This window comes from Merops nubicus, unplaced genomic scaffold, assembly GCF_000691845.1.
Source record: "Merops nubicus isolate BGI_N331 unplaced genomic scaffold, ASM69184v1 scaffold17036, whole genome shotgun sequence".
NCBI classification, from domain to species: domain Eukaryota; kingdom Metazoa; phylum Chordata; class Aves; order Coraciiformes; family Meropidae; genus Merops; species Merops nubicus.
Window position 1 is genome coordinate 4101 of NW_008615768.1, and position 25089 is coordinate 29189.

The 25089-nt window shown below is 45.3% G+C and overlaps 1 protein-coding gene across 1 annotated transcript; it reads right to left on the bottom strand.

Moving 5' to 3' along the window:
- Positions 1–8299: 8299 nt before the first annotated feature.
- On the bottom strand, positions 8300–25083 carry PFDN1 (prefoldin subunit 1; the record flags this gene model as incomplete). Its single annotated transcript, XM_008942641.1, has 2 exons — positions 8300–8384; positions 24944–25083. Coding segments are annotated over 2 exons (225 nt in total), but the record flags the coding sequence as incomplete, so codon positions are not given.
- Positions 25084–25089: the final 6 nt, after the last annotated feature.

Here is a 25089-nt window from a genome sequence, read left to right on the forward strand (position 1 = left end):
GGGGGCAGAACAGAGGTTTATGGAGCAGAGATAAGCCACTTCCCCTGAGCTCCTTAGCATAAAGGACAACTAGGAGCAACTGCATGGGCCTGGTGACTAAGGCAAGGACAGCAGCACTGCTTTTGTGACTAACTACTACTCATGCAAGGAGGAATTTGGAGGGGGACCTGCATCCAGCTCGGCTGGTTGCTTTGGATACTTCTGCAGCCCTAAGCACAAAGGAGAGCTTTGACAATGAATCAGACCCCGGGTTACAATGACAAAGACAGACTTATCTACCAACTTTGTGTTAAAATTATGTCAGTGTAATCATAAAAGCAGTTTAATGCTAATCAGAGGAAACAAGTAATGTTTTCAGACCCGGATGACTAAATGTAGGCTCCTGGATGGACAAAACCATTTAGACACAGCAGCAGAAGTGGGGGTTTTTATTAATGCATGAAGTATTTCACTTTCCCTGGAATTATGACGGAATGCAAGAACATTGGCAAAGTTTGCTTGAAATGCTTTTTCCATTAGATTTTTTTTTTTTGAGAGCAAATCCTCTCCCAAAAAAATCCTACAACAAATTCTGGGATACAGCTGTTTTGAAAGCACCTCTATAGCTTCTAAATAATTTAAAAGGAAGCAATCAACACCATGCTAAATGTTCTCCTGCTTTTAAAATCTACAATTATCCACCTAAAAATAAAGGTACAAACGGTGAAAATAAAAGAGTCATCAGATTCCAGTTCTCCCTTCATGAAGCCTTTGCCCTCTCAGCGAGTTTGTGTGCTTACTTTGCAGTCTGCAGCACAGCTAAGACTAACAAAGAATTACTAATTAAGCAGTTGCTTGCAAAAATCTGGGAGTTTGAAAACTTGTTGCGGTGAATGATTGCTCCAGATGAAAGACCCAGCCTTGCAAATGCATACCCATACATGTGACAATATAAATACACATCATCCCACCACAATCAGCATCACCCATGACCAAGCTTCACACAAATATGAGGTGCTGAAGTTTTTATAAGCCTTCTCTGGTCTAAACATGTGAAGACCCTTCCAGAGAGCTGGGAATCCCCTTTTAAACGTGATTTCCTCTTTCCAGGCTGCTGAGATCACAATGTCATGTTTTGCAATCAGTGACCTGGGCACTATTTAACACAGGACAAGCTTCTTACACAATTTTCAAAGCAGAACATATTCTTACTTGATCTCTATTTAACAAATCAACCATAGGAATCAGAACCAGCACTTAAAAAACATATCTCCTTTCTTGTGATCACTGGAGAGGATCTGTTCCCTTTTGAAGCTGCAAGGTGGTAGCTGCACACTTTCACCTGTCTGGGATGAGAGGTGCTGAGGGGACAGGCCCATCTCTCTTGTGAGAGAAGGCTGTGAGATCTGAGGCTGTTCAGCCTGTAGAACTGAAGACTAAGAGGGGATCTTACGAATATATCAAAGGTGCGTGTCAAGAGGATGGGGCCAGAGTCTTGTCAGTTGTGTCCAGCAACAGGACAAGGGGCACAAACTGGATCCCAGGAGGTTCCATCTGAACAGGAGGAAAAAGTTCTTTGCTGTGAGGGTGCCAGAGCCTGGAACAGGCTGCCCAGAGAGGTTGTGGAGTCTCTGTCTCTGGAGCCATGCCAAACCTGCCTGGACACAATCCTGAGCACCCTGCTGCGGGTGACCCTGCTTTAGCAGGGAGCGTGGACAAGATTATCTTCATAGGTCTCTTCCAACTCCCCCCATGCTGGGGTTCTGTGATATGATGCAATTTCCAGAAATGAGAAACAGCATAAATACACATTAGGCTTGAAGAACACAATCCTTTTGCTACCCTCACTTTTGACAAATGGCAGTACGACAGACTGTGAGGCTTTAAACCTAAATTACTTAAATCAGCGATTCATCCCAGCCTTGAAAGAAAGCAACAGGGCCTGCTATTTATGTTGCCATCAACAGTCAGATTAGGGGACAGAAAGAATTAAGAGCTGCATTAGCTATGCCCCAGTTCCTTCAGTATTTACCTTAAATTTGTATGGCCCCAGTCCAATGTCAGAGGGCTTCTCCATACAGAATTATTTCATCCTGATAGTGTTAGCTCTGTGTCCATTATACTCTCAATTTTCTCACCATTTTAAAGCCTAATTTTCTTATTGCTCAGAGTATTTTTCATTAAAAAAAATCAAAAATCAAGAGGAAGAATGCAGATTGCCCTCCCTGTAAACCAGCCAGACTCAGGAAAAAAAAAAAAACTAACTACAAAAAAGAGCTTCAGCTACTCCCATCTTCAAAACAAGCATCTCTGTGGAAGGCAGACGGGTGCTGACAGCTCTGCCCATGTTCCTGTGGGAGTGCCTGTGGATGCTCCCTAGCTGACAGCAAGATTAGGCAGGCAGATGGACCACCCATGTCCTCCAAAAGCAAGCTAAGCTTCCAGCTTTGCAGCCTGAAAAGCAGGACCAAGCCCTCGGGGAAGACAGACTCATCCACAGGCCTGGATGACGGAAACCAGAGTCAAGATGAAACACATTTTCCAGGAACATCACCAAGTGCAAATGTCCGTGCCCAGAAAGACCTGCCCAGATGCCTGCAGCTGCCCCAGACACCCAAAGCCATGCAAAATGAAGGCTATCACCTGGCCTGGTCCTTACAGGGTGTCTGATGATGCTCTGTGGCTCACTTTCACACCAAACTCCTTAACTGGTGGAGCTCCCACAGCTTCTTCCTGCACGGGTTCCTGCAAGCCCAAATGTTAATCCTATGTGCTGAGTTTGCTTCCATATTCCACCTGTCCATCCTTGCTCTACAGCAAGCACGGGGAGAGGCTCTTCTCTAGGAACGAGTGATCCTCTAGAAGCATTTCCTGTTTTTCTCCTAAGTGCAGAGAACATCTGGACTCTTGACTCATAGATGGCCAGGGAGAGTTAATGAAACTCCAGCATGTGATTCAGGGTCAAGAAGAGAAGAAGATACCACCACTCTGAATTCCCAAATATCACATACTGTAAAGTTGAGGGAGGAGAAGGGGAAACAAATAGGGAAAAAAAAAAAAAAAAACAATCACAAACACTAAAACCAACCCACCCCACAACACATCAACTAGCAAGACATGCACATTAAGAAAATAAAAAAAATCTGGTCCCCAGCAACACCGCAAACCTGCAAACAATCTGTGAGAGGAGTTTTGTACATGTTTGCAAATCAGGACTGCAGCTGAGCCCCAAGGTCACACAGATGGTTCTTTGCTCGGCTCCAGCATAAGGAACAGTGACAGAAGCACGTCAGCCTTCCTTAGAGCAGACCAGGCCATAAGGCCAACAGGGATGAAACCAAGCCGGGGACTCTTCTGTGCACACTCTTAGAAATGAGGGGCATTTTCTGTGACAATGTGTGTTTAAAGTCCTGTCCTTGGGACGTGCGCATGTGCCAGCGATGGGATGAGAGAACAGTACACTCACCCAACATAGTACCTGCTCCAGCCTGAAGCACAGAGGAGATACTCTTAAGGCCTCCCTTCTCCAAAGAAAACAGGAGCATTCCTTATTTTCCCTTGTGTATTTAAGAAACCCACCACACATTCCTGGGCACTGGCCTATCCCAAGCCAACCATGGAATGAGAGTTTCTGTGCTGTAAATCCCATGAAGAAACTGGACTAACAGAGGAATAGCCTAACAATTGCTACCTTCTGAGAGCTGCTTAGTGGTCTGCAAAGTGCACCACAAATCTCAAGAGACTTCTTTTCACATCGTTAAAGCCACCCTCAGAACTGGCCTCCATACTGAGGGTTTCAGCATAAAACCTGACGGGCTGTCCAGAGAGCTGCTGCAGGAGCATGTCAGAGGTGTGTGGCCAGGCCAAGCAGGTCCATTCAGGCCATACCTACTTGGAGGACATGAACTGCCAGGCTCCAGCACTTCTTCCCAGCCACACCTCACCTGCTTAAATCTTTGTTCCCACAGGGTACAAAAAAAACTGTTGTGGTAACCGTCAGAGACACCTTGGTCGACTCATCAAGAAGAGGACACCACCATTACACCTCGGGGCTGCAGCAATGCCATTTTAAAGCTCCTACAGAGAGATTAGAGAAAGGGAAGCTGAAGTAAGTCTGGCACCAGGCAGCACCAGGGAAGAAGTCTGTTGTTACCTCTGATGTCTGGTCACCATCAGACACTGCAGTGCAGTCAGCACTTTCTACTTTTACCAGGGAGGAGCCCTGCAACACCATCTAAGCCTTTAAATGTAGAGCACAGTGACGTTTGAGAGCAGAGTGTTCAGTTATCCACCATGAACAAGATCAAAGATGTTTTCTGTGTCAGATAAGGGCAATTGGACGTGGCATTTTAGGGATCACTTGAAGAATTTCTGAACTAGAAATCAAGCACTTAGGTATAGCTTTCCCAATCATATTTTCTACTCCAGGCAGACAGAGAAGAAAACAAATAACTCTTTATCTCTGCAGCAGTAAACTAGCAGTCTCCTACACATGTGAAAGAATTGCCTGGGAAACAAGCACACAAGAATGTTGTGGTCAGAGTTTAAAATCAAAATCCAATTCAGCCAGAAAGCTGCAGGTTGCTTTTGCCCTTTTCATGAAGGAGCTAGATTCAGTGGCACACAGCAGGCAGAGCTGCCCAGCAGAGCCTCCCCCCTGTTTGTTATTTTTAGCAATTCAGTCTGACAACGCCTGACAACTAAACATGCTGAATATAGCAGGAGAGAAGGGGACAATCAGATATTATCAGAGAAAACACAGTGACAATCACTTTCTCCACCCCTAATGAAGAATCAATTTTCCATGTCTTTATAACATCATAGAGTTTGTTCTTTTTAAAATGCCACATTTATAAACAGAATCCATCTAGCCCCACAATGGAAACGGATAACATTTCCTGACACAAAGCATTGTTCCACCACTCACATATCGTGTTTCCTTAAAAACAAGGGAAGAAAAACATTACTTGGTTTTTCTCTTAATACTGCACAAACACTGCTGATCTAAAAAGAGTCTGTGCTCATCCCTTTAGAATGCTTTCAAAATAGATTTAACACATACCTCTTGTACTGTGAAACACAAAAAGAATTTGATCGTATCAGAACTGGAAAAATCCAATGGCTGCTGCTATGCAGGACACCTCCCGTGCCAGCAGCGAGCCCGTGTCATCCATCCCTGCAAGACTCAAGCAGGTTTCTGTAAGCCTCACTGGCACTGCCTTTAGCAGGCACGTGTACCTTGCCAGCAAGCCTGGGCAGGCTATTTGCATTCCAAAGGATTTTATTCAGGTCCTGAAGTTAAGAATGCCCCATACCTACACATATCTATTGACGTTCATACCTTGGCTTTAACTGGAAAAGGGCAAAGCTACCTTGCAGAGGTAGGTAAGAGGTAGCTTTTGCCAAGGCTAGGTAGCTGCAGAGAGGCTGGCTACGCATCTGCCCCTCACACACACCCGCAGCACTTCAGCATTCCCAGAACACCCTTCCCCTCACCCAGTGCTCCCAATGCCTATTTCAGCCAAGCCTTATTTTCACAGACCTGTACAAAGACAGGTCTGGTTCTCCCCTGAGCAGCAGAGAGGACCAAACGAGCGTTGCCTGGACAAAGGCAATGTGCTGCTTCACCACCGAAGGGACCCAGCGGTGAGGAGAGATGGAGTAACTGCAATCACGCATCACAGCGGAGACTATCAGAGGAGGGGGGAAAGAAGCTTCCAAACCAGATGCAAAACCCACGCTGCTTTCAAAGATCACTCTGACAGCTGTGAATGTCAGCAAGGCCAGCTGACTTCCCTGAAGCAGGTTAAAGGCCACATTTCCACCTAACAGTCAGCGCTCAGGAGCTTTCCTCATTGCACAGCTGGCTGGAGTTACAGAACCACTCAGCAGGGCCCAGCCCTCCGTGCCGCCCTCTTCTGCAAACAGCACCAACCTGGCAGTAAAAGCACTCCTCAAATTTACGCTTCTATCAAAAATACACATTTCACAATACCTTGGCAATATCAAGGCATAACTGTCTCAAGCTCACATGACACGAGTAAGCAGCTCAGCCTGCCGTGGGTACTGGAGGATTACTCTGGCCAGCTTGATTCAGCTACGCAAAGTGAGAAATGCAAGCAACAAGGTAGTTAACAATGCGAAATATAAACCTAAGCTTTAAAATCCTTCCTGTTTTAATAACAGATGGAGAGAAGTTTTAACCTATCTTGGTTTGGTATTTATTTTACAATAATGCAGTGGAAGCACAAGGTCACAAAGTTTCAAATTCTTCAAATTCTTTCCTGCTTCTGTCACAAATTGTTTTCAGGACAGCAAAAACCTACTTCTGTGATAAGTGCTCTCTGACTTGGACGCAGGTATTTCTCCTGACATCTCAGTTTCCAGTAGTTGTCAGTCTAAAAGCTTGTCCTGTTCCATGGGGAATTCCAGGCGTAAGGAAAATCCTTTTCACAAAGCTGCCAGACAGCTGGAAGATGCACTTGAACATCTACTTAAAATGTTTTGGTGATTTGAGCCATGGCTTAAAAGAAAAACCATGCCATGTGGCAACCATATTCCTACTCCCAACACCTTTCGAGACAGTCCCCAACGCTGAGAACTTGAATTCAGTGGCCATAGCCAGAGACTCAAGCAACAGGGAGTTATGAAGCAGAAAAAAATACTTTCGCAAAGCAATCAACTCTGAGCCTTTGTGCAAGAATGGGAAAGGTTATAATTTGGGGGGGTGGATTCCATCCATTCTGCTGAACTCAGCAATCAGAAAGTTCAGGAGGTAAGATCATTCTCCACTAGGAACAGGAAGAAAATGAGATGCACAGCTGAAGGGCACAGTAGCCAAAATGCTGACCACAGCCCGATGGCCCTTGCAGCAAGGGATCCCATGGGCAGTTTGTAACCAGAAGCTGCCAACCACACTCCAATCGCTTCCAAATCCAGACATCTTGTTATGAAGTTCCCCAAGCCCAGTTGCAGAGTTTTCTTTGTGCAAAGCCACCAGCATCTGGGATGGCTCCAGAGTAGCCAGGATGCAGTTGCTTTTATCACATAACCACAAAAGCTCCCTGTGCCTTGCCTGCACCAACACCACCTTAAATATACAGCCTATCTATGGAGTACTTTTTTTCTCCCCCCTCTGTGCAGAAAAAGTTCTCATGGCCAGAAACACAAAAACCCTTTAGTGTCTGGCACAGAAAACACTCCAGGCAACAGAACACATGGTGATGTGCTTGTCCTACAGCTGCATAGGCAAGCTGAGCTTTAAAAGAAGAAGAAAAAAAAAAAAAAAAAAAAAAACCACTATAGTGTAAAATAGGAGACAATGGAAACAGAACCACACTGGAGTAAGCCTGAGCACAGACTTCCTATTCCTCCTTGTCCCAGCATAGCTGGTCTCCACATTGACTTTCTGCAAAACACTAACAGCCGAGATAAGCACCTTGACAGAACTCAGCCTTTGTTTTCTCTGTCATTTCCCAAAACAGTAGGAACAGGGTTTTGTATTAATTATATTTTAGGGTCATTAAGAAAAAATACACCAATGGCCTTGGAAAAGTACATTTTGAACATCTTCTCCAAAGAACTGTAAGCTGTCCATGTAGCCAACTCAAAGATGGCCAAGATTCACTAGATAACGAGTTTGAACACTGGAACTTGCACGGACACTACTTTATATTTCCTAGATATTCTGCTCTGCCTTGACTATTTCAACCAGATAAACATAAGAACACAGAGGTGCTCTGACCACACCAACAAAACAAAGTCCCATCTACCCCTAGATCCAGTCTTCAGCAGCAGCCACAAGCAGATGCCTCAGGCAGGGGCTAAGGACAAGGCAGGCACATACAGTACTTCCTGCTCATACTTTCCCAGCCTCCAGACATTTTTAGCTCTGAGACTTCCTGAGCAGGATGCCATTTCTACATATTTGGTAATCCTCAATAGACTTCTCTTCCATGAATTTGTGCAATTGTTCCAAGCCAGTGTGAACTTCTAATATCCATAGCACTAGCAAAGTTTCATATCGCCTACCTGCTGCAAATAAGCACACAAACAGCATTTTGCCAGTTCTAAACCTTGTTCCTACTAATCTCATTCAAATCCCTCACCCTTCAGTTTTCACATCAGGACACAGCACCAACAACCATTTCCTACTAGGGTTGTAGAACCAAATGACGTGAATTACTTGCAGGTTACTTGTAACAGGTAGCTACAATCCTTCAGAATGAGAAGTACCAGATAAAAACAAGGGATGCAGCAAATAGCATCTTGTTGACCTTCAATGTCCTATTTTCATCACCATTACCTGCCAAAGACTTACCTCTAATTCTTTAATTTTCTCTTCAGCTATTCTCTGTTTTTCTAAGAGCTGATTATGAATCACTCCTTTAGATTGAAGAATAAACCTACAAGTGAAAAAGAAGAGACAGACAACCGTTGGATTTTTTTTTCACATCTGTTGTACACCTAGCTGCACACCAAGCATAAACCCCAGTGACCTCTGCAAAGCAGTCATCCTCAGCCCATGTGCTCTGAACAGGGGCAGAAGAAATTGCTAGGACAGCTCCCACAAACCACCATGCTGGCTTCAAAGGTTTACTCATTCATCTCACCCATCATCTGCGAGGAAGAACTGGATGCACACAGGTCTCCCTCTGTCATTTAGTGTCCTTGAATGATCTGAAAGCAGTTCTTGTCCACAGGTAGCAAAGGGAGACTGTCACCACATTCCCTTCAAAGGGATCTAAATCAATTGATGACATGTAGTCAAGCAAGACGCTTCCAAGGGGTGAAAGCCAGTCATTATCATTTTAGTGCACACAAGCTAAACAAGCCTGCTTAATAAAAGCAAAGCTTTCTACAGAGAAAGGCTGAGAGTGTTGGTATTGTTCAGCCTGGAGAAGAGAAGGCTCTGGGGAGACCTTACTGAGGAATTCCAATATGTAAAATGAGCTTATAAGAAAGAAACATGGCAATTTTTTACCAGGCTTGTAGTAACAGGACAAGGGACAAAGTTTTTAAACTGAAGGTGGGCAGGGTTAGGTGGGACATAAGGAGGAACTATGTTACAGTTCAGGTGCTGAGACATTGGGATGGGCTGTTCAGAAGAGCTGTGGGTACCCCATCCCTGAAGCGTTCAAGGTCGGGTTTGACGGGGCTTTGAGCAACCTAATCTAGTGGAAGATCTCCCTGCTCAGGGCAGGAAGGGTTGGACTGGATGGTCTGTGAAGGTCTCTTCCAACCCAAGCCCTTCCGTGATTTGATGATGGAGGGCAAGCACCTCCAGCAAGAGCACGGAGCCACAGTACACCTGCCTTTACTTGAGTTTTCACAGCTCCCACTGCCTAGGGCTTGGCTTTAACACACCCTCACTGACCTCCAAATTCGCATGCTTCCTACATTCAGAGAGTTCTCCTGTGGGGTGAGAATTGGTCACTTGAATGGAAATAACAGCCATTTCAATGTGTTGTTTTTTAATCGCCAAAGGGATTTGGAAGATGCCTCAATCACATCTCAGTCATAGCAATCCTACTTGACAGCATGCAAAAAGCTGCCCGACTTGCTCAGAAGAGCCTCTGAAGGCACATCAGCATCCAAAGCAGCTCTCCAGCACATGGCACTGGCATCCCACAAAGAGGTAAAGGACAACTAAGTTCAAATGAATTTTAGGATCCCTCCATGGTTGTTTTTCATCCTTCCAGACATAAAGAATGTCCAAGATGCAGATTCGCCCCTTCCCTACTTAGAATGTCCCCCAGGGGATTTAGAAGGAGCCTCAATGCGTCATACCAACGAGGTCAAGGTCTCCCTCCACCACAAACTAGGGTCATTGCCTTCCTGCCAGGTGACAAGAGCTCATGCTTGAACAGTTAAAATGAGCAGCTTTAGACAGGGCAGAATCAGAGTGAATTCCCTGTCTGCTACTGAAAAATCTGGAATCGGTTTGCAGTGCCATCTCCCATGACAAGTGACATTATTAACATACTTGCTCAGGGCCCGGTAAACACAAACAGGGATTTGCTGCTTGGCTTGAAACCCAGCACACTCTTCCTCAGCAACACAACAGCTGCAAAGAAAACTACCTGCCAAGTGCATTCCTGACATGCACGGGAGCAGAGCTGTGGTTAATTATAACAGGGTTCCAATTAATACTCTCTTCAGTGCTTGCACTTAACTGCACTCAGCTATTGCTTCCTCCTCTTGCTCCCACTTCACTCCTGTGCTCTGCTTCACCTCCTCTTTCCTACATAAACTTCCAATATACCTTTTATATTGCCATTTTCTGAAATTTCTTCCCAGCCTCAGCTCATGCTTATTACCAGTGTCACGTTGTGCTATATCTGCTCCTGTTCTTTACAACACAGCTCACTCATACTCTTTGTCCCCTCACTTCTCCCTAGTACACTAGATGCCTCCACAATCCATTTTCACACACTGATAATGTTTTCAGTTGCCAGCACACACCAGGCTGCTGAAATGAAATGCAGGTTTTGCTCAATCTTCTGAAAAATCAAGTCCATGGACACACTTCTAGGAAAAAGACACTATTTACATTGCTATTAGATGCAGAGCCTGGATCCAGTCAGAGAGAAGCTACTTTCCAAGCTACTTTTTAACTGAAATTGTTTAGTCTGGAGAAGAGGCAGCTAAGGGGAGACCTTGTTTCTCTCTCCAACTCCACAAAAGGATGTTGGAGTGAGGTGGGGGTTGGTCTCTTCTCCCAAGGAACCAGTGATAGCACAAGAGGAAATGGGCTGAAGTTGCACCAGGGGAGGTTTCAATGGGATATGACGAAGAATTTCCTTCCTGCCAGAGTGATGAGGCATTGGCCCAGGCTGCCCAGGGAGATGGTGGAGTCCTCGCCTGTGGAGGGGTTCAAAAAATGTGTGGATGTGGTACTTCAGGACATGGTTTAATGGTCATGGTAGTGCTGGGTGGATGGTTGGACTTGATGATCTTGGAGGTCTTTTCCAACCTTAATGATTCTATGATTCCAGGACCACCAGCAACCACGTCATTCTGACACTCTTGCATTGAGCCTGGAAACATTAGCCTTCACATACACATTCCTTGTAGATTTTGGGGTAAAGACTAAAATTGTGCCTTGCTTCTGCAGTTGCTGCCATCAGTGAAAAATCAAAGCTGCAAGATTCCCTCAGTAAACAAAGCCATCAGTTCTGTCCCACGTCACAGCTTCCCTGAGCCCGTGTGTGCGTACATGAACATTTCCTAAATTGCTTCCTTCATCTGTGGGGACAGCAAAGAAGAAGAATTAAATACCTTTCAGCTGCTTCCCCAAAATGTGCACCAAGATGGATCAGTTTGGTTTCACTGATGCCCCCAGTCTATGAAACACAGCTCAACAGCAACCCAGCTTGAGCAATGTTTCCCACGCTGCAGGCAGGGAGGTCCCTACTGGGCCACAGGCACTGAGCAACCCCAGCTGGTGAGAACCACTGCAGGCGCCAAAACCTTGGAACAAATAAGCAGCCGACTTCACTTCTGTTCTACAAATGTCAACAGCAATCACTGGGGAAAATAGCCTCCTTCCATGCCTGCCTGCCACCCTCCTGCAATGCCCTGGCAGACATGCAACAGCAAATTAAAACTGGATGGCCAAAGTTAGCACTGATGAGACTCGTGTCGGCAGCCGGACACAAATAGAACCACCCCAATTTTATTTGCCATAAAATAGTGGGCTAGAACCCATGTCCATTCACACGCTGGCTCAAGCAGATCAAATGTCCCTGACTTGGCCAGCAGCATCCTTCAGGAGGTCTTCAGCAGTGCCAGCTTCAAGACACCCATTTTAGTTCCCTGATGCAAGACCACAGAGCCCTCACAGCCTAAAGCACACAGGCACTGACATGTAAGCTGTCAGAGGCCAGTTTTCCTGAAGTTGAAGCTATAAGTCCACATCCACAGTTAACTATTTAAATTTGCAGCTTCACTTTCCAACATAAGGACTCAAAAAACCTTATCACTGTTACAGCTTCCAGCTTGGGATACACAAATTTTGGGGATCTCAGCTGTAGCTTTTACCAAAGAAAATAGTGTGGCTTATGGCAGCACTTGTAAAAAGCAGAGGCTTGCTGTGATCATGAGGTATGAGGTGCTGCAGGGCACTTGTAACAAGCCAACATTTAAATTTCATCTGGGTTTCCTTCTTTCAATTATCCTAAGTAAAGCACCAACTTGATAATTTTTCTTCTCTCACCAAGCTAGAGAAAAAGGACAGGGTCATTCTACTGTCTGGTTTTAGTAAAATGTGGTTGCTTTACTTATGATTTTTTAAGCTCATGAAAGAGCCATGGGAGGTTCTGAGGATGTTCAGTTTGTCCCTGAGTCTGTGAACAAGCCTTTCAAACACAGGAACTTCATTCACTCAGTGTCTGGAGGTACAGCACCAGCTGAAAACTGGCCCCACATCAGAGCCACTGCATCTGAGGAGCAGATTTCTGCTCTGTGATGCTGGGCTTGGCAGGCAACGTGACCAGCCCCCAAGAGCTACCTCCATATACCACTCTGCTAGAGTCCGCCACAGGAGGCTCCAAGCTCTGGGAGTTTTTACGCTGAGCTGGGATGGCTTTTAAGGATTGACAGTCCACAGAAGACAAGCAGCAAACCAAATCCTCTTCCAGTTAAGCAAGTACAGTTGTGTTTGCCTTCTCCCAGTGCAGCTTCACATCACACACAAATAGATCTGTCAAACACAACCCCCAAGCTATCAAACGGAACAGTGATTCAGAAAACTGCTCAGCACCACCGAGGCAATTGTAAAGCTCAGTAACAACCACCCGTCCACACAGGAACTTTTTCACAGTTGTTTAATGACACCAGAAATACCTGGGTCAGAACAGACAAGAGCAACACATGTCAGCTGGACACTGATTTCAAAGGGAATGGCTAGTAAAAACCAGGCAGGATTTGCCCTATTCCAGATACTCAGCAATTTTTCCAGTGTCCATACATGAAGGTAAAAACTCAGAACAAAGAAGACTCGAAAAGAAAGCTATGGAGGAGAGGGGTCCTCAAAGACAGCCAGGCCTGGCCTGCCAACAAGAGCAGCTCCAGCAGAGGGACAAAGCTATGAGTTAGTTATACCTATGTGCTCTGGTCTCCCCGTGACTGCTGGCCCTCAAGAGCAGTACGAGGACCAAAAATAGAGAACAAGGGAACTGCAAGAGTAACCTCACTCTAAATATTCCTACTTGTTTCTATTTTCATCCCTCTGCTAGCTCCACACGAGTTTTGTTTCCCTAAGGCAGAGAAAGCAGTTTATACACTCTCTGAGACTCCTTGCTTGTTCCCTTCTGAAGGGATCTCGTACCCCTTCCCAATGATAAATTTCTAGAAATGGTGCCTGTTTATTCAGTGTTTATACAGCACTCCTTTATGTCCGAGTCAATAATGTCTTCAGGCTCTAGTCAGGCTGGTCATCAATGCCATCAACTTCATAATCTGTCTGCTCCTTTGTGTCACATGTACACACCCACCAAGAGATGCTCATATAGTGTCAGTAATTCCATAACTCAATCTTGTTTGCACCAAAATGTGCTGTTTGCTTTACTTTAGCTACTGAAAGACTTGTCTCTTAATGAATGAGGTTATGGAGATGTTTGTTCAGCATACACCACTCTTCATTATGACATATAAGTCATTAAAGTTATTAAAGGTGGAGTACTAGTGATGCTCATAAGTTAAGGTTTTTCCATTAAGAATCCCTATTTTCAACTACTTGCAACTGCAACCAACTTCAACCTCTACATCTGAAGCTTTTGGTGGCAGGCATCCGACCCAGACACAAGCATGCTCTCCTCTTCCTGTTCTGTTTAGGGACCATGGTTGGGGTGTTTCTTCTCCACAGCTTGCTGGTGCAAGAGACTGTTCATATTTAAGCAGTAAAACCCAGAGGGAAGGAGCCACAGCAGGCTATGGGGCTCTAGTCCTCCTGCTAGTCCACAAAGCAACTCTTCCTGCTTGGGTCCATGCAGACCACTGCGGGAACCTATGCAGGGTACCAGGGGAAGCCTTGGCATTTCTCCCTCCCTCTGCCTGATTTCAGAGAGATGATTTTACAGGTAGGAACACTCCAGTGCTACTTTCACAGAATAATGACAGACCTCAAGGTAGATTCACCCTGGCTCCCAGCTCACACAAAGGGTCATTATAAGGCCAGCTTTACAGTTCCCACTGCATTTGGGAAATTCTCTGCAAAAACTTGAGACGCTGAAAAGAAAACTAACAACTTTGTGCAAAGCTGTAACATTATTTCAACATGTTCATCATATTTCTAAAAAGCCTGACATGCTGCACTACCACACAACACAGTTATTTTCATGGAACAGCCTGCTCCTTGAAATCAAGTGTTTTCATGAGACTACTCCATAAGAGAAGTTGGGCTAAGTCCAGTCATGTCCTTTTCTATTTAAAGACACGTTTTAATTCTGAACTTGCGCTGCTGTTCAAGCTTTGAGCATACTCAGCAGGGGATTACTGCATTTTAAGCACTGCTCAAAGTCAATGGAAGAGAGGCTTCCAAGGAGCTGATCCCAAGCAATCTAGATTGCTCTGAGAGGAGCTGGCTGTGAACAACTCCAAGCCCCAGGACTCGTCTTCCACTCTCCTGGAGCCTGCTCACCCTTCTGTAAATGAATCCCTGTGCAGATAACAACAGGGACTGCTTAGGCCCCAGAAAGCTCCAGTTATAGTCATCCTAGATGAACTACCCAGTGCCAAGCATGACACAGAGGCAATATTAAAAAAAAAAAAAAAAAAAAAAAAAAAAGGAAAATCATGACTAATTATAGCCTGTGCTGCCACCTTTCATGTCTAAGGGTTTCACACTTTACAGTCTGATTTTGAATGTCCTATTCACCAGATCATGCGCCTCAACTACAGTTTTTTCAGAAACAGATGGTTGGGAGCAGATTAGTTGAAGCTTTTCCTATGTTTGTTTTTATTTTAGTGGTCAGTCGCTCGTGGGGTCACTCTCAATATACCTAAAGCTAACTATGCCCCCTTCCCTTGCCAATGCAGCACCTGCCTTAAAGCAAAACAAACGTTGCAGCTCATATCAGGAGGATTATCTACAAACACCTCTCAGGAACAGCAGTTATAGCTCACGTGTCATTCTGGTATTGCCCTGAGAGAGGTGGACCTGCACCAAGAGCTCTTTGGGAAGGAGACGTGGGCTGGAATACACTGGCAGCACCTCAGGTGGGCAGCAGAACCTGTGCAGACTCGGCCTGCCCACAGCCAGGGATCAGCGGCGCTGGAAGCCGGCCAGCCCAGGACTTATGCAGGCCACAGCAAGGGTAACTTTTACTCAGATGAACACTTGTAAGCCATTAACCTATTTACTTTAAGGAGCTAATGGAAGAGAGCAAAAAGTGCCGTGCTGTTTGCTTCCTCAGACATCTCCACAGACTGGCCCAACTTGTCCGTCCTGCCCCAGTGAAGGGCGCTGAGGTTACTTCTGCACTTCAGGCCATGTTTACATTGAGTTTTCACTTTTTTCTTTTTTTAATCTGTCAATAGCTACAGCATATTACATTACCTAAAGCCAAGATAGTAACACAGCTTGCAAACAGCAGTTTCTGCATTGCCAGACGCTTAACTAGATGGTAGATTTATACCATTGTTCATGCTTGGTTCTTTAAAAAAAGAAAGGAGGAATAGACTTCTAGGTACTAAATACAGCACAATCCAAAATAATAAAATAGTACAGTGGTCTGCTTTTAAAGAACACCAATTCTTTTTGAAGGCTCAATCAACATAAATGGAATATTTTTTAAAAAAGCAAATGCCTCTTTCTTTTACATGAATTCATAACATTTGAGATTGGAATCATGTGGGGAAAATTGTTCAAACACAGCTTGCAGTTCATGAAGCTGCAATCTCCACAAGCAGCTTTTCCTCACTATATCCCCAGTTTAGTGGGTTTATCTTCTAATTTCGCTTTAATGTAATTTTTTAGTATGTAGCAATGGCGACCTGTAACTAATGGAAACTCAAATGACCACAGCATGTCTACTAGCAGATGCACTTTGAATTGATTTTCCTGCAGTATATGTTGTACCGTATTTGAAATTTGCAAGCAGCAGAAAGCAAAACAAATTTTTCCAGTAATGGGAAGTCAAGATCCATTTCTAAGGTCTCTTGTATTTTTAATAATTCCCTACAAATTTCTAAGGAAGAACATTTAAAAAACAAGCCAGAACCCACAACAACTAAAAAAGCCTCCCACAACATCTAATGAACACTCATCTAGGTAAACACAAACAAGTAAACATTGGCATGAAAATCCTGATCAAACAATCCTAAAGAAATGTCTACTTTTAGGAAGTTTTTTTTCTGTTGGTAAATATCCTCATGCCTGAAAGGTGAACTCTGCAGCAGTAAATGCAGTGACACAGAATAACAGAATCATTAAGGTTGGAAAAGACCTCCAAGATCATCAAGTCCAACCACCAACCCAGCACTACCATGACCATTAAACCATGTCCTGAAGTAACACATCCACACATTTTTTGAACCCCTCCACAGATGAGGAGTCCACCTCCTCCCTATCCAGCCTGGGCCAATGCCTCATCACTCTGGCAGGAAAGAAATTCTACCTAATATCCAATCAAAACTTCCCCCAGTTGCAACTTCAGCCCAATTCCTCTTGTGCTATCACTGGTTACTCAGGAGAACAGACCAACCCCCACCTCACTCCAAACTCCTTTCATGGAGTTGGAAAGAGCAACAAGGTCTCCCCTCAGCCTCCTCTTCTCCAGTCTAAACACCCCCAGGCTCCTTAGCTGTTCCTCACAAGCCATGTTCCCCAGAGCCCTCGCCAGCTTCGTTGCTCTTCTCTGGACCTGCTCCTCAATGTCCATCTTGTCCTGTGGTGCACACAACTGAACTCAAGACTCAAGCTGTGGCCTCCCCAGTGCCGAATCCAGGGGCACCATCACTGCCCTGTATATGAGATGGAGATACTGCTATACTCTGACAGGCAAAGTTAATTTTACCCTTCTCAGCAGCAGTCCAGCACTAAGAGCCTACACAGGAAAACTAGCAAAACCAGGATACATGTCTTTTAAAAAGAAAACCCATCCACAGTAGCAAGAAAAAATAAAAAATGCTTCATGCCTTGCCCAGGAAGAAAGCTTTGACATGCTAAGTGAGGAGGACGACCCAACTATCAGTTTGTGGTTGTTAAATAGCTCAGCCTTGGCTTCTACACACCGCAAAGCATCAAAGAACGAACTACAGCAAACACCCCAGAAGTGGATGTAAAGATAACCCAGTCAAAAGAATTCAAGCATAACATGAGTACAGAGGTATTTCTGGATGCTAGGGTCAAATTAGCTAGCACTAAAACAATCAGACTGTTGTTTCCTAATCAGTAAGAACAAACTCTCTAGAATCAGCATTTATGGACCAAAAAGGCTGGAGGTTGTTTTGGAAAATTGTTTCTTGTCAGGAAGCCTGGTGGAGGATTTTTTTAAGGGACTGGGTTCTGGTTTTATTTTTTGTTTGTTTGGGGGTTTTATGTTTGTTTGGGGTTTTTTTGGGTTTTTTTGTTGGTTGTTTTTTTTAAAGTGGCTGAAACATTCTGTTAATTCAGCAACCAGTTTCAGAGAAAACAAAAATAAAAATAGCAGTTGTAGCATTCCTGAGTTCAGCGCTTAGGTTCTCGCATCTCTGTATTAAATTTGTGTAACATTGTGATCCCACCCCACAGGATTGTTTCCTTGTATTTTACTTCAACATTTTAATGTGGGTGCTGTGATTTAAAGCCCTCTTCTTTCAGGCTTGGAACAGGCAGCCAGGTCAGAGGATGCTCAGACCTAGATTCCTCGTTCATATTACGTCTGTTTTGTATAAAATTGACATATTATGTTGACACAGACATATCAGACCAGAGACTGACTCTGGGCATCTCCACCAAACAGCCGTGGCTCTGAGCACTGGGTAGCTTGTCACAGCCTGCCTCACAGCTAGATCCATGGCCATGATGACAGGCAAGAGAGGGGTACCACAGGGGCTCTAACAGTGCTGCTTTGCTCCATTGATTTCGGCCACTTTCCTCTGCCCCGGGAAAGCCAAATTTAAGTGCCTGCACTAAACAGAGAAAGAGCCCTGTGTGCTGAATTAAGTGCTCTAGCACTCAGTACAGCCCCAGGGACTCTAATCCTTGATTTGAACTTTTCCTGCAGGAAATGGGGGGAAAGACTCAAAATACAGTACTTTAAATCCACTGAATAGTAGAATAAATGGAAGTTCCATGCTGTTTCAGAACATCAGAGTGATGTTTTAAGTGTTTGGACAACATCAGAAATAAGCCAGTTATGTTTCATCTTTCTTTGAGAAGTCATTTGGCACAGCAAGCCACAAAAGCATGAGCAGATCAAGCTCCCTAGAATTTTGCTTAGCGTGTATCTAAAGAGCACTACACGCCACTGACGCAACAGATGAATTGCATTTGGGTTCCTCTTTCCGGAGGTAGGGACAAAAGAGAGGTGCCTTCCTACAGTACTCCCTCCCCAAAGCAGCCTAACCTCCAAACTGCTGTCCTGCACTTCTTGAAGGCTCTGGCATTTATATCCCAGCACGTTGCCTCTGGCTCACAGCAGATCAAACTGGCCCCTCCAGCAACAATGGCAGTCTGTGTGAGTAGTTTGTTCTGGCCCTTACTTTCTCAGTTTAGATGTCACTTCCTTTACATTTACTCCAGTAGCTCCTTCCTCTGTGTTGTTTAGACAACCGGCAGGGAAAAAATTAGGGATAAAGATGAGACAAATGCAACAGGTTTATTTGAATGTCATATTCCCAGTCCCAACAGAAAAAATGTTCTAAAAAAAGAGTTAAATGTCTCCAGGCAAGGGAGATAAGCATCAAGTAAAAGCTGTACGGACAGCCTTCTATCACTGTGTGCATGGAGCAGGTGGAGGGAATATAACCAACAGGTTCATTTAAAGTAGGGCTAAAACACCTATTTTTGAAAAATTAACTATTGTTTTTATTCTCAGATGCTTTTTTCTGCTGCTTATACATTGTTCAAATACTGACTTATCAGATGCATCCATTCTACACCAATTCCCTGTCTAAAGCTGATTTTTTTAAAGAAATGGAGCGGTTTCCTAGAACAGGAGAGATGTACATCTGTCATGCAAGCCATGGAAATAATTTCTTCTCTCAAGTTTCAGTGTTGCATGGACAAATTATGTATAGTAGAAGGGCAGGAGAACTATAACTAGATCAAGATATCCAGAAGATTACAAATGAGTAGCCCAGGAATCAAGAACTAAGTGGGGGAAGGGCCAGATGGGAGCATGATTGAGAAATCATAAGATGTCAAGTTGGAAAAGAAGCCTGTGCCAAAGAGAGAGAGAACAAGCTCCCCTTCTGGTCTGGAGCAGGACTCAAAGAGTTCAGACTCCCAGTACCCCACTACCGCCAGCAGTTAACCATGAAGCCCACTGATCAGCTGTGCCCCTCTCACACTCCTGACCCACCAGGAAGAGAATGATGACCAACTGCTGTCCCTGACTTCACTGCCCAAGTCGAAGGCACCTGATCACACTACTACTGCATCACCCCTGCACACATCATTTTGGTTTTTGCTTTCTGTGACAGTGCCCTAAAAAGCTGTTGTAAACTTTTATAGGCCTGTCCACACATAACACTGTGAAGAACACTGCTCAGGCTGCAGCAAAAAACAAGTAGTTCCAAATGAAACTTCCCCCCAGGGTGCGGCCGGCCCTGCAGGGAGAGCCATAAGGGAAATGAGCCCCAGGGGTCCCGCAGTGAGTTGACAAAGGTCAGGTGTCTGCTTAGGGATAAAAGCTGGGACCACTTGCAGGAAGGGAGGAGTGTCTGTCTGTGAAGTGGATGCACTCCACAGAGCTTCTGGGTTAAGGAAAGACCTCCTGACTCTCCCTGGAGCTGGGCCCTGGTCAGTTCAGACCTTTGCAAATATGGGCTAGGAGAGTGCAAGATGGTCATGTGGCCACCTTTGTCCTATGTGATTAACCTCTTGACCTGGCTATTTCCTATTCCATCTATGGGAAGCATTGGTTCTTTATTTATTCTGCCTATTGTCGATCGGTGGGGGTGGCATCGATTACGTACCAGCTGATGGATCTGTTTGTACCCCCGGCGGTCATTCATGTCATAACGCTTTTGTCTACAATACAGTCTGCCTATTGGATTTTCTTCCTGCTGGTGATATCATTTTTGTCAGGCCTGGTCACTGGCAAAACAACTAGCCACACCAGACTTATTGCAGAAAATAAAATCTTCCCTTTTTCAATAGCTAGAGAGAGGAGCTTCAAGTTTACAAATCACGCATTGAGCACAGGCTGGTAGCCACAACCTTGTCCCTGGGACTCACTTAAGTCCTGCAGCACCTGTCAGCTCCTTGGCAGCTGGGCCCAAGGGGAGAACAACGCCCAAGCCAAAGGAGATAGGCCTGAGAGAAGCCACTTGGATTTCAAACCCCAGCCTATAGTTAGCAACCGAATCATAAAGATTAAGCCTTGCATGTCCTTCAGTTCTTTGTGAGTTTCTGGAAGCGTGCGTGGGAAGTGCACACACACGCGAAGGGAAAACGTGGCCCCTGCAGCTGCACCCAGCCCTGGGCTCCAGAAGAGCTCACGGCGATTCACGGCTCTTCACTGTCGAACCAAGCCAAGAATCACAGCACAAATGACCAAGAATGTTTAATCCTCTCTCTGGTTTCACTTGTGTATGGTTCAGTCACCAAAAATCTGAACTGCTCCTAAATAAAAAAAGCCAAAATCACATCATTACAGCTATCCCCAGAAAATTCTATCATCACGCAATCGTTTTATGGGGACAACTGAAACACACATACTCTACTTGCAGAAAACCTTGAACATGAAGTTATGCTGCAGTATTGGCTTGATGTTTAGTTTCTTAAATTTTGTTTTTGTAAGCATTCTCCCATTTATTGTAGAAGCAAACTGATGATAAAGCAATATCAACCCAAAACTGTGTATCTATTTTGGCACGGCATGAAAAAGCACAGCACTGTCTGCACTGTGTCTAGCACAAGTGTCAGACAATTTTCTTCTGTAAATAAGGACTTTGTCCATTTTATAGGTTAAAAGAATGTAAAGGGAAAGGTCTGAAATATTCAGACAGAATTCTGAAGCTTAAACTTTCAGCATAGTTCTTAAAGCAAGATGATGATATCAGTTCACAAATAGCTTAAGCAGAAGTCTGGCACGGTGATAGTTGTCTAAGGCTACGTAACAGGCCTTTCATAAGAGTATGAAGTAACAGAATTGAAATGTATCTGGCAAGATGCCACCGTTGAGATGATATCCCAGCCTCATGGATATGTACAGTACGCAGCAATTCGTCATCTCATACTATGTGGCACTGACATTTCTTGTGTTAGACCAAAAAAGCAAAAGTAAACTGAGCCCCACATGTGGAGGCCGGCGAGGACTCTGCATGTTATACACACTACAAAATTTAAAAAAAAAAACAAAGAGACCAAGATGAGGAACAACAAATGGACTTTCACATGCATGAGCAGTGCAGGGGAAGGCTCTCAGAAAGGAAGGAGGCTCAAAATAGGGTTCAGAGAACAAAAACCACACAACTGCTTTCCAAGTAGTACAGAAATAAGGCCGATTTCCTCCCAGGATGCAGCACATCACCACAGATCCACAAGCCTTCAAATTCCACGAAGACCTGGAGTATCTTATCCTACAGAAGTGTATGTACCAGGCCCCTGCACACTACCCTAACCACCAGAGCTGGAGAAAAAAAACAAACTATCAGCAGCCAGAGATTCTAAGTAGCAGCTTAAATGAGTTACAGGAGGGGAAAAAAAAAAAAAAAAAAAAAAAAATTTGAGAACAGAAACAGAAGCATAAAACTTATTTCAAAGAATTTAGCGATTGAAGCAAGCTGCAAGCTCTCTGAAAAGCACCAATAATCAGAGTTAACACTGATGATGGAAATATTCACAAAATAATTTCTGAACTAAAGAAGCACAAGCGGTTGTTGTAACCCACAGCAGATGACAGCCACATCCCAAAGATCACATGAGAAACAGATCGGGATGGGACAAGATGGCAGCCTGGAGAGGCCAGACAGTGAACCCATCTACCTCCTTTGGTCTTCACTGGAAGACAAGATGTCAGACTGCTCTTGGATTTTAACTCCTGCTCAAGGGCTGCTTTAACCTGCTTTGCTAAAAGCCCAGATTTCAGTAATAAATTCTCTCCGGGGGCCTGGAGTGGGCTCGTGTCCTTGGGGCATGTTCTCCACGGCAGGGGGTAAGACAGACAGGTCACAGTGGAGCACGACTGCCCATGGGCAAGGCAGCCTCCAGCGCCGCAGCCAGAACAGAGCTCACAGACATGACGGGTCCAGCTAAGGCAGGAAAACAAAAGTAAACAAAATAAATAAGTGAATGAGCACTCTTCTAACCTACATTTGCACAGTGACTAGTGCAATGAAGCCCATGAAAAGTTCAGCTTTTAACGCTATCATAATGCAATGACAGCATATCACAACGCTTCTGATGGTGCCGGGGCGCACGCTCGCCTCAGCCACTCCATCTGCTCACAGCAAGGGAAGCAGAATGACTCCCCAGACACCTGCCACTGCCACAGCTGCTGCACACAGGGGAAGTGTAAATGGTTTAGGACACAAAGAAGGTAAGTGTGTTCTACATCAAAGCAGGAGGCAGAAGCAGAAAACAGGACAAGGTGTTCCAGCCCGTGCTGAAACACCACCAGCTGCCCACACCTGACTCACAAGCTGAATTAATGACAAAGACCAACACACTCAATATTTTTAAATTATCTTAAGGCAATGCTGGGAATTCTCCTAGGAGTAGTCTGTACGTTTGGATCCTAAAAAAAAAGCTTTAAAAATATTGACTCTAGAATTATCTTCTACGCTTCATCTGTCTACTCTGGGACAAAACCCAACAGAAGAAACTCTTACTAGTTGTCCCATAACTATTCCAAACGTGCGTTTGCTACACCTACAGCCTGTCCAGGTCAAATCAGTCACCTCTTCCAAGAGACCAAAATTTATCACTAGTCACTAGCACCCCCACACAGACACAACACTTAATTCACCAACATGGAAAAGCCGATTCTCTGGGAGCCAAGGATGGGGCTCTGCCACACTGAACATTTCCATGAGCTTGATTTCAACTTCAGCTGAAAACTCGCAGCAAAGGGCAGACGACATCATCCCCAGCCTGCCCAGCCTGCCGTTTCATCCCACACTCTGGTGGCTCAGGGCACTTGTGGTCTGATGTGGCTCACAACTCAGCTCTGTGATCACCCAATTCAACACAGAGAAGGTGGGGTAAACAGGATGGGGAGGAGGTTGGTACCGCTACTCCTTTCAGCAGCAGTCAGAGCAGATTCAGCGTGTCTCAAAACAATGCCCTGAGCTGAGCAGATGCATCGCTGCTCTCCAGCTCGCAAGAGAAAAATCATCATACTCTCAAACCAGAAACACAAATCTAGTGTGATATTTATCAGGTCAGCACATGTTTCAGACTTGAAATGATTTGGTATGGTCTACTACCAGAGGCTGCTGAAATCAGAGAATCACTGAGGTTGGAAAAGACCTCCAAGATCATCAAGTCCAACCATCCACCCAGCACTACCATGACCTGAAGTAGCAGGTCCACATGTTTTTTTAAACCCCTCCAGAGATGGTGACTCCAGCACCGCCCTGGGCAGCCTGGCCCAATGCCTCACCACTCTTTCAGGAAAGAAATTCTGCCTCGTATCCAATCAAAACCTCCCCTGGTGCAACTTCCGGAGTATTTTGGTGTCCCTCCCCTGGCCCAGCCCCAACAGGTCTGTGTCGTTCCTGTGCTGAGGACTCCAGAGCTGGACACAGTACTCCAGGTGAGGTCTCACCAGAGCAGGGCAGAGTGGCAGGATCACCTCTCTCCATCTGCTGGCCATGCTTCTTTGAATGCAGCCCAGGATTCAGTTTGACTTCTGGGCTGTGGGTGCATGTGGTGCCAGCTCCTGCCCAGCTTTTCATCCACCAGCACTCACAAGCCCTTCTCTAAAAGGTTGCTTTCTGTCACATCATCCCCAGCCAATGAGGTTTGCCCAGACCCAGGTTCAGGACCTTGCACTTGGCTGTGGTGAACCTCCTGAGGTTCACATGGGCCCACCGCTTAAGCTTGTCCAGGTGACTCTGGATGACATCCCATCCGGATGTTTTTTAGCTCTTGGGGTTACTTACTGGCTGCCTTGAAGATGGCCTGTTATAATGTTACTGGCTTTGTGCGTTTTGCCTGCTGGAGCACCTCTCCTATGAGGCCAGGTTGAGAGAGTTGGGGTTGTTCAGTCCAGAGAAGGCTCCACAGAAACCTTCTGGTGCCCTTCCAGTGCCTGAAGAGGCCCACTGAAGGGCTAAGGAAGGATGGTTCACAAGAGCATGTAGCAACAGAATGAGGAGCAATGGTTTTAAACTGCTGCAAGGGGGATTTAGATCAGACATTAGGAGTAAGTTTTTTTACTGTGATGGTTGGGAAACACTGAAACATGCTGCTAGGAGAGCTGGTGGAGGCCCCACCCCTGGGGATATTCAAGGTCAGCCTCAATAGGGCTCTGAGCAACCTGATCTACTTGGGGATGCCTCTGGTCACTGAAGGGGGTTTCAACTAGGTGACTTTTAAAGGTCAAAAAGCATTCTGTGCTAAAGCCTAGCACATCTCACTGCCTCCTCAAGCAGATCACTAGAATTAAAACTTAAAGACGGTGAGAGAAAGGAAAGAAACGAACACATCGGGAGAAAGCTGGCAGGCTCTTTGTAAAGGGAAAGGCCTCCAGCCCAGCTGCCCCGGCGCACCCAGGCTGGGGGGACCTTCGCTCCGCACGGCAGCCGGGCAGAGCCGAGGGGAAGCGGCCTCCCACCGCCCCGGCCCCCCCGGCCCTCCGGTACTCACATCCTTCCCACGCCCTCGTACATGCGGGTCTCGTCCACCAGCATCATCACCTCCGTGTCGGTGAGGTGGGCGTGCTTCTTCGTCTTGCTCAGCTGCTCGATCTGGATGTCGGCCAGCTTCACCTTCTGCTGCGTGTCTATCACCTT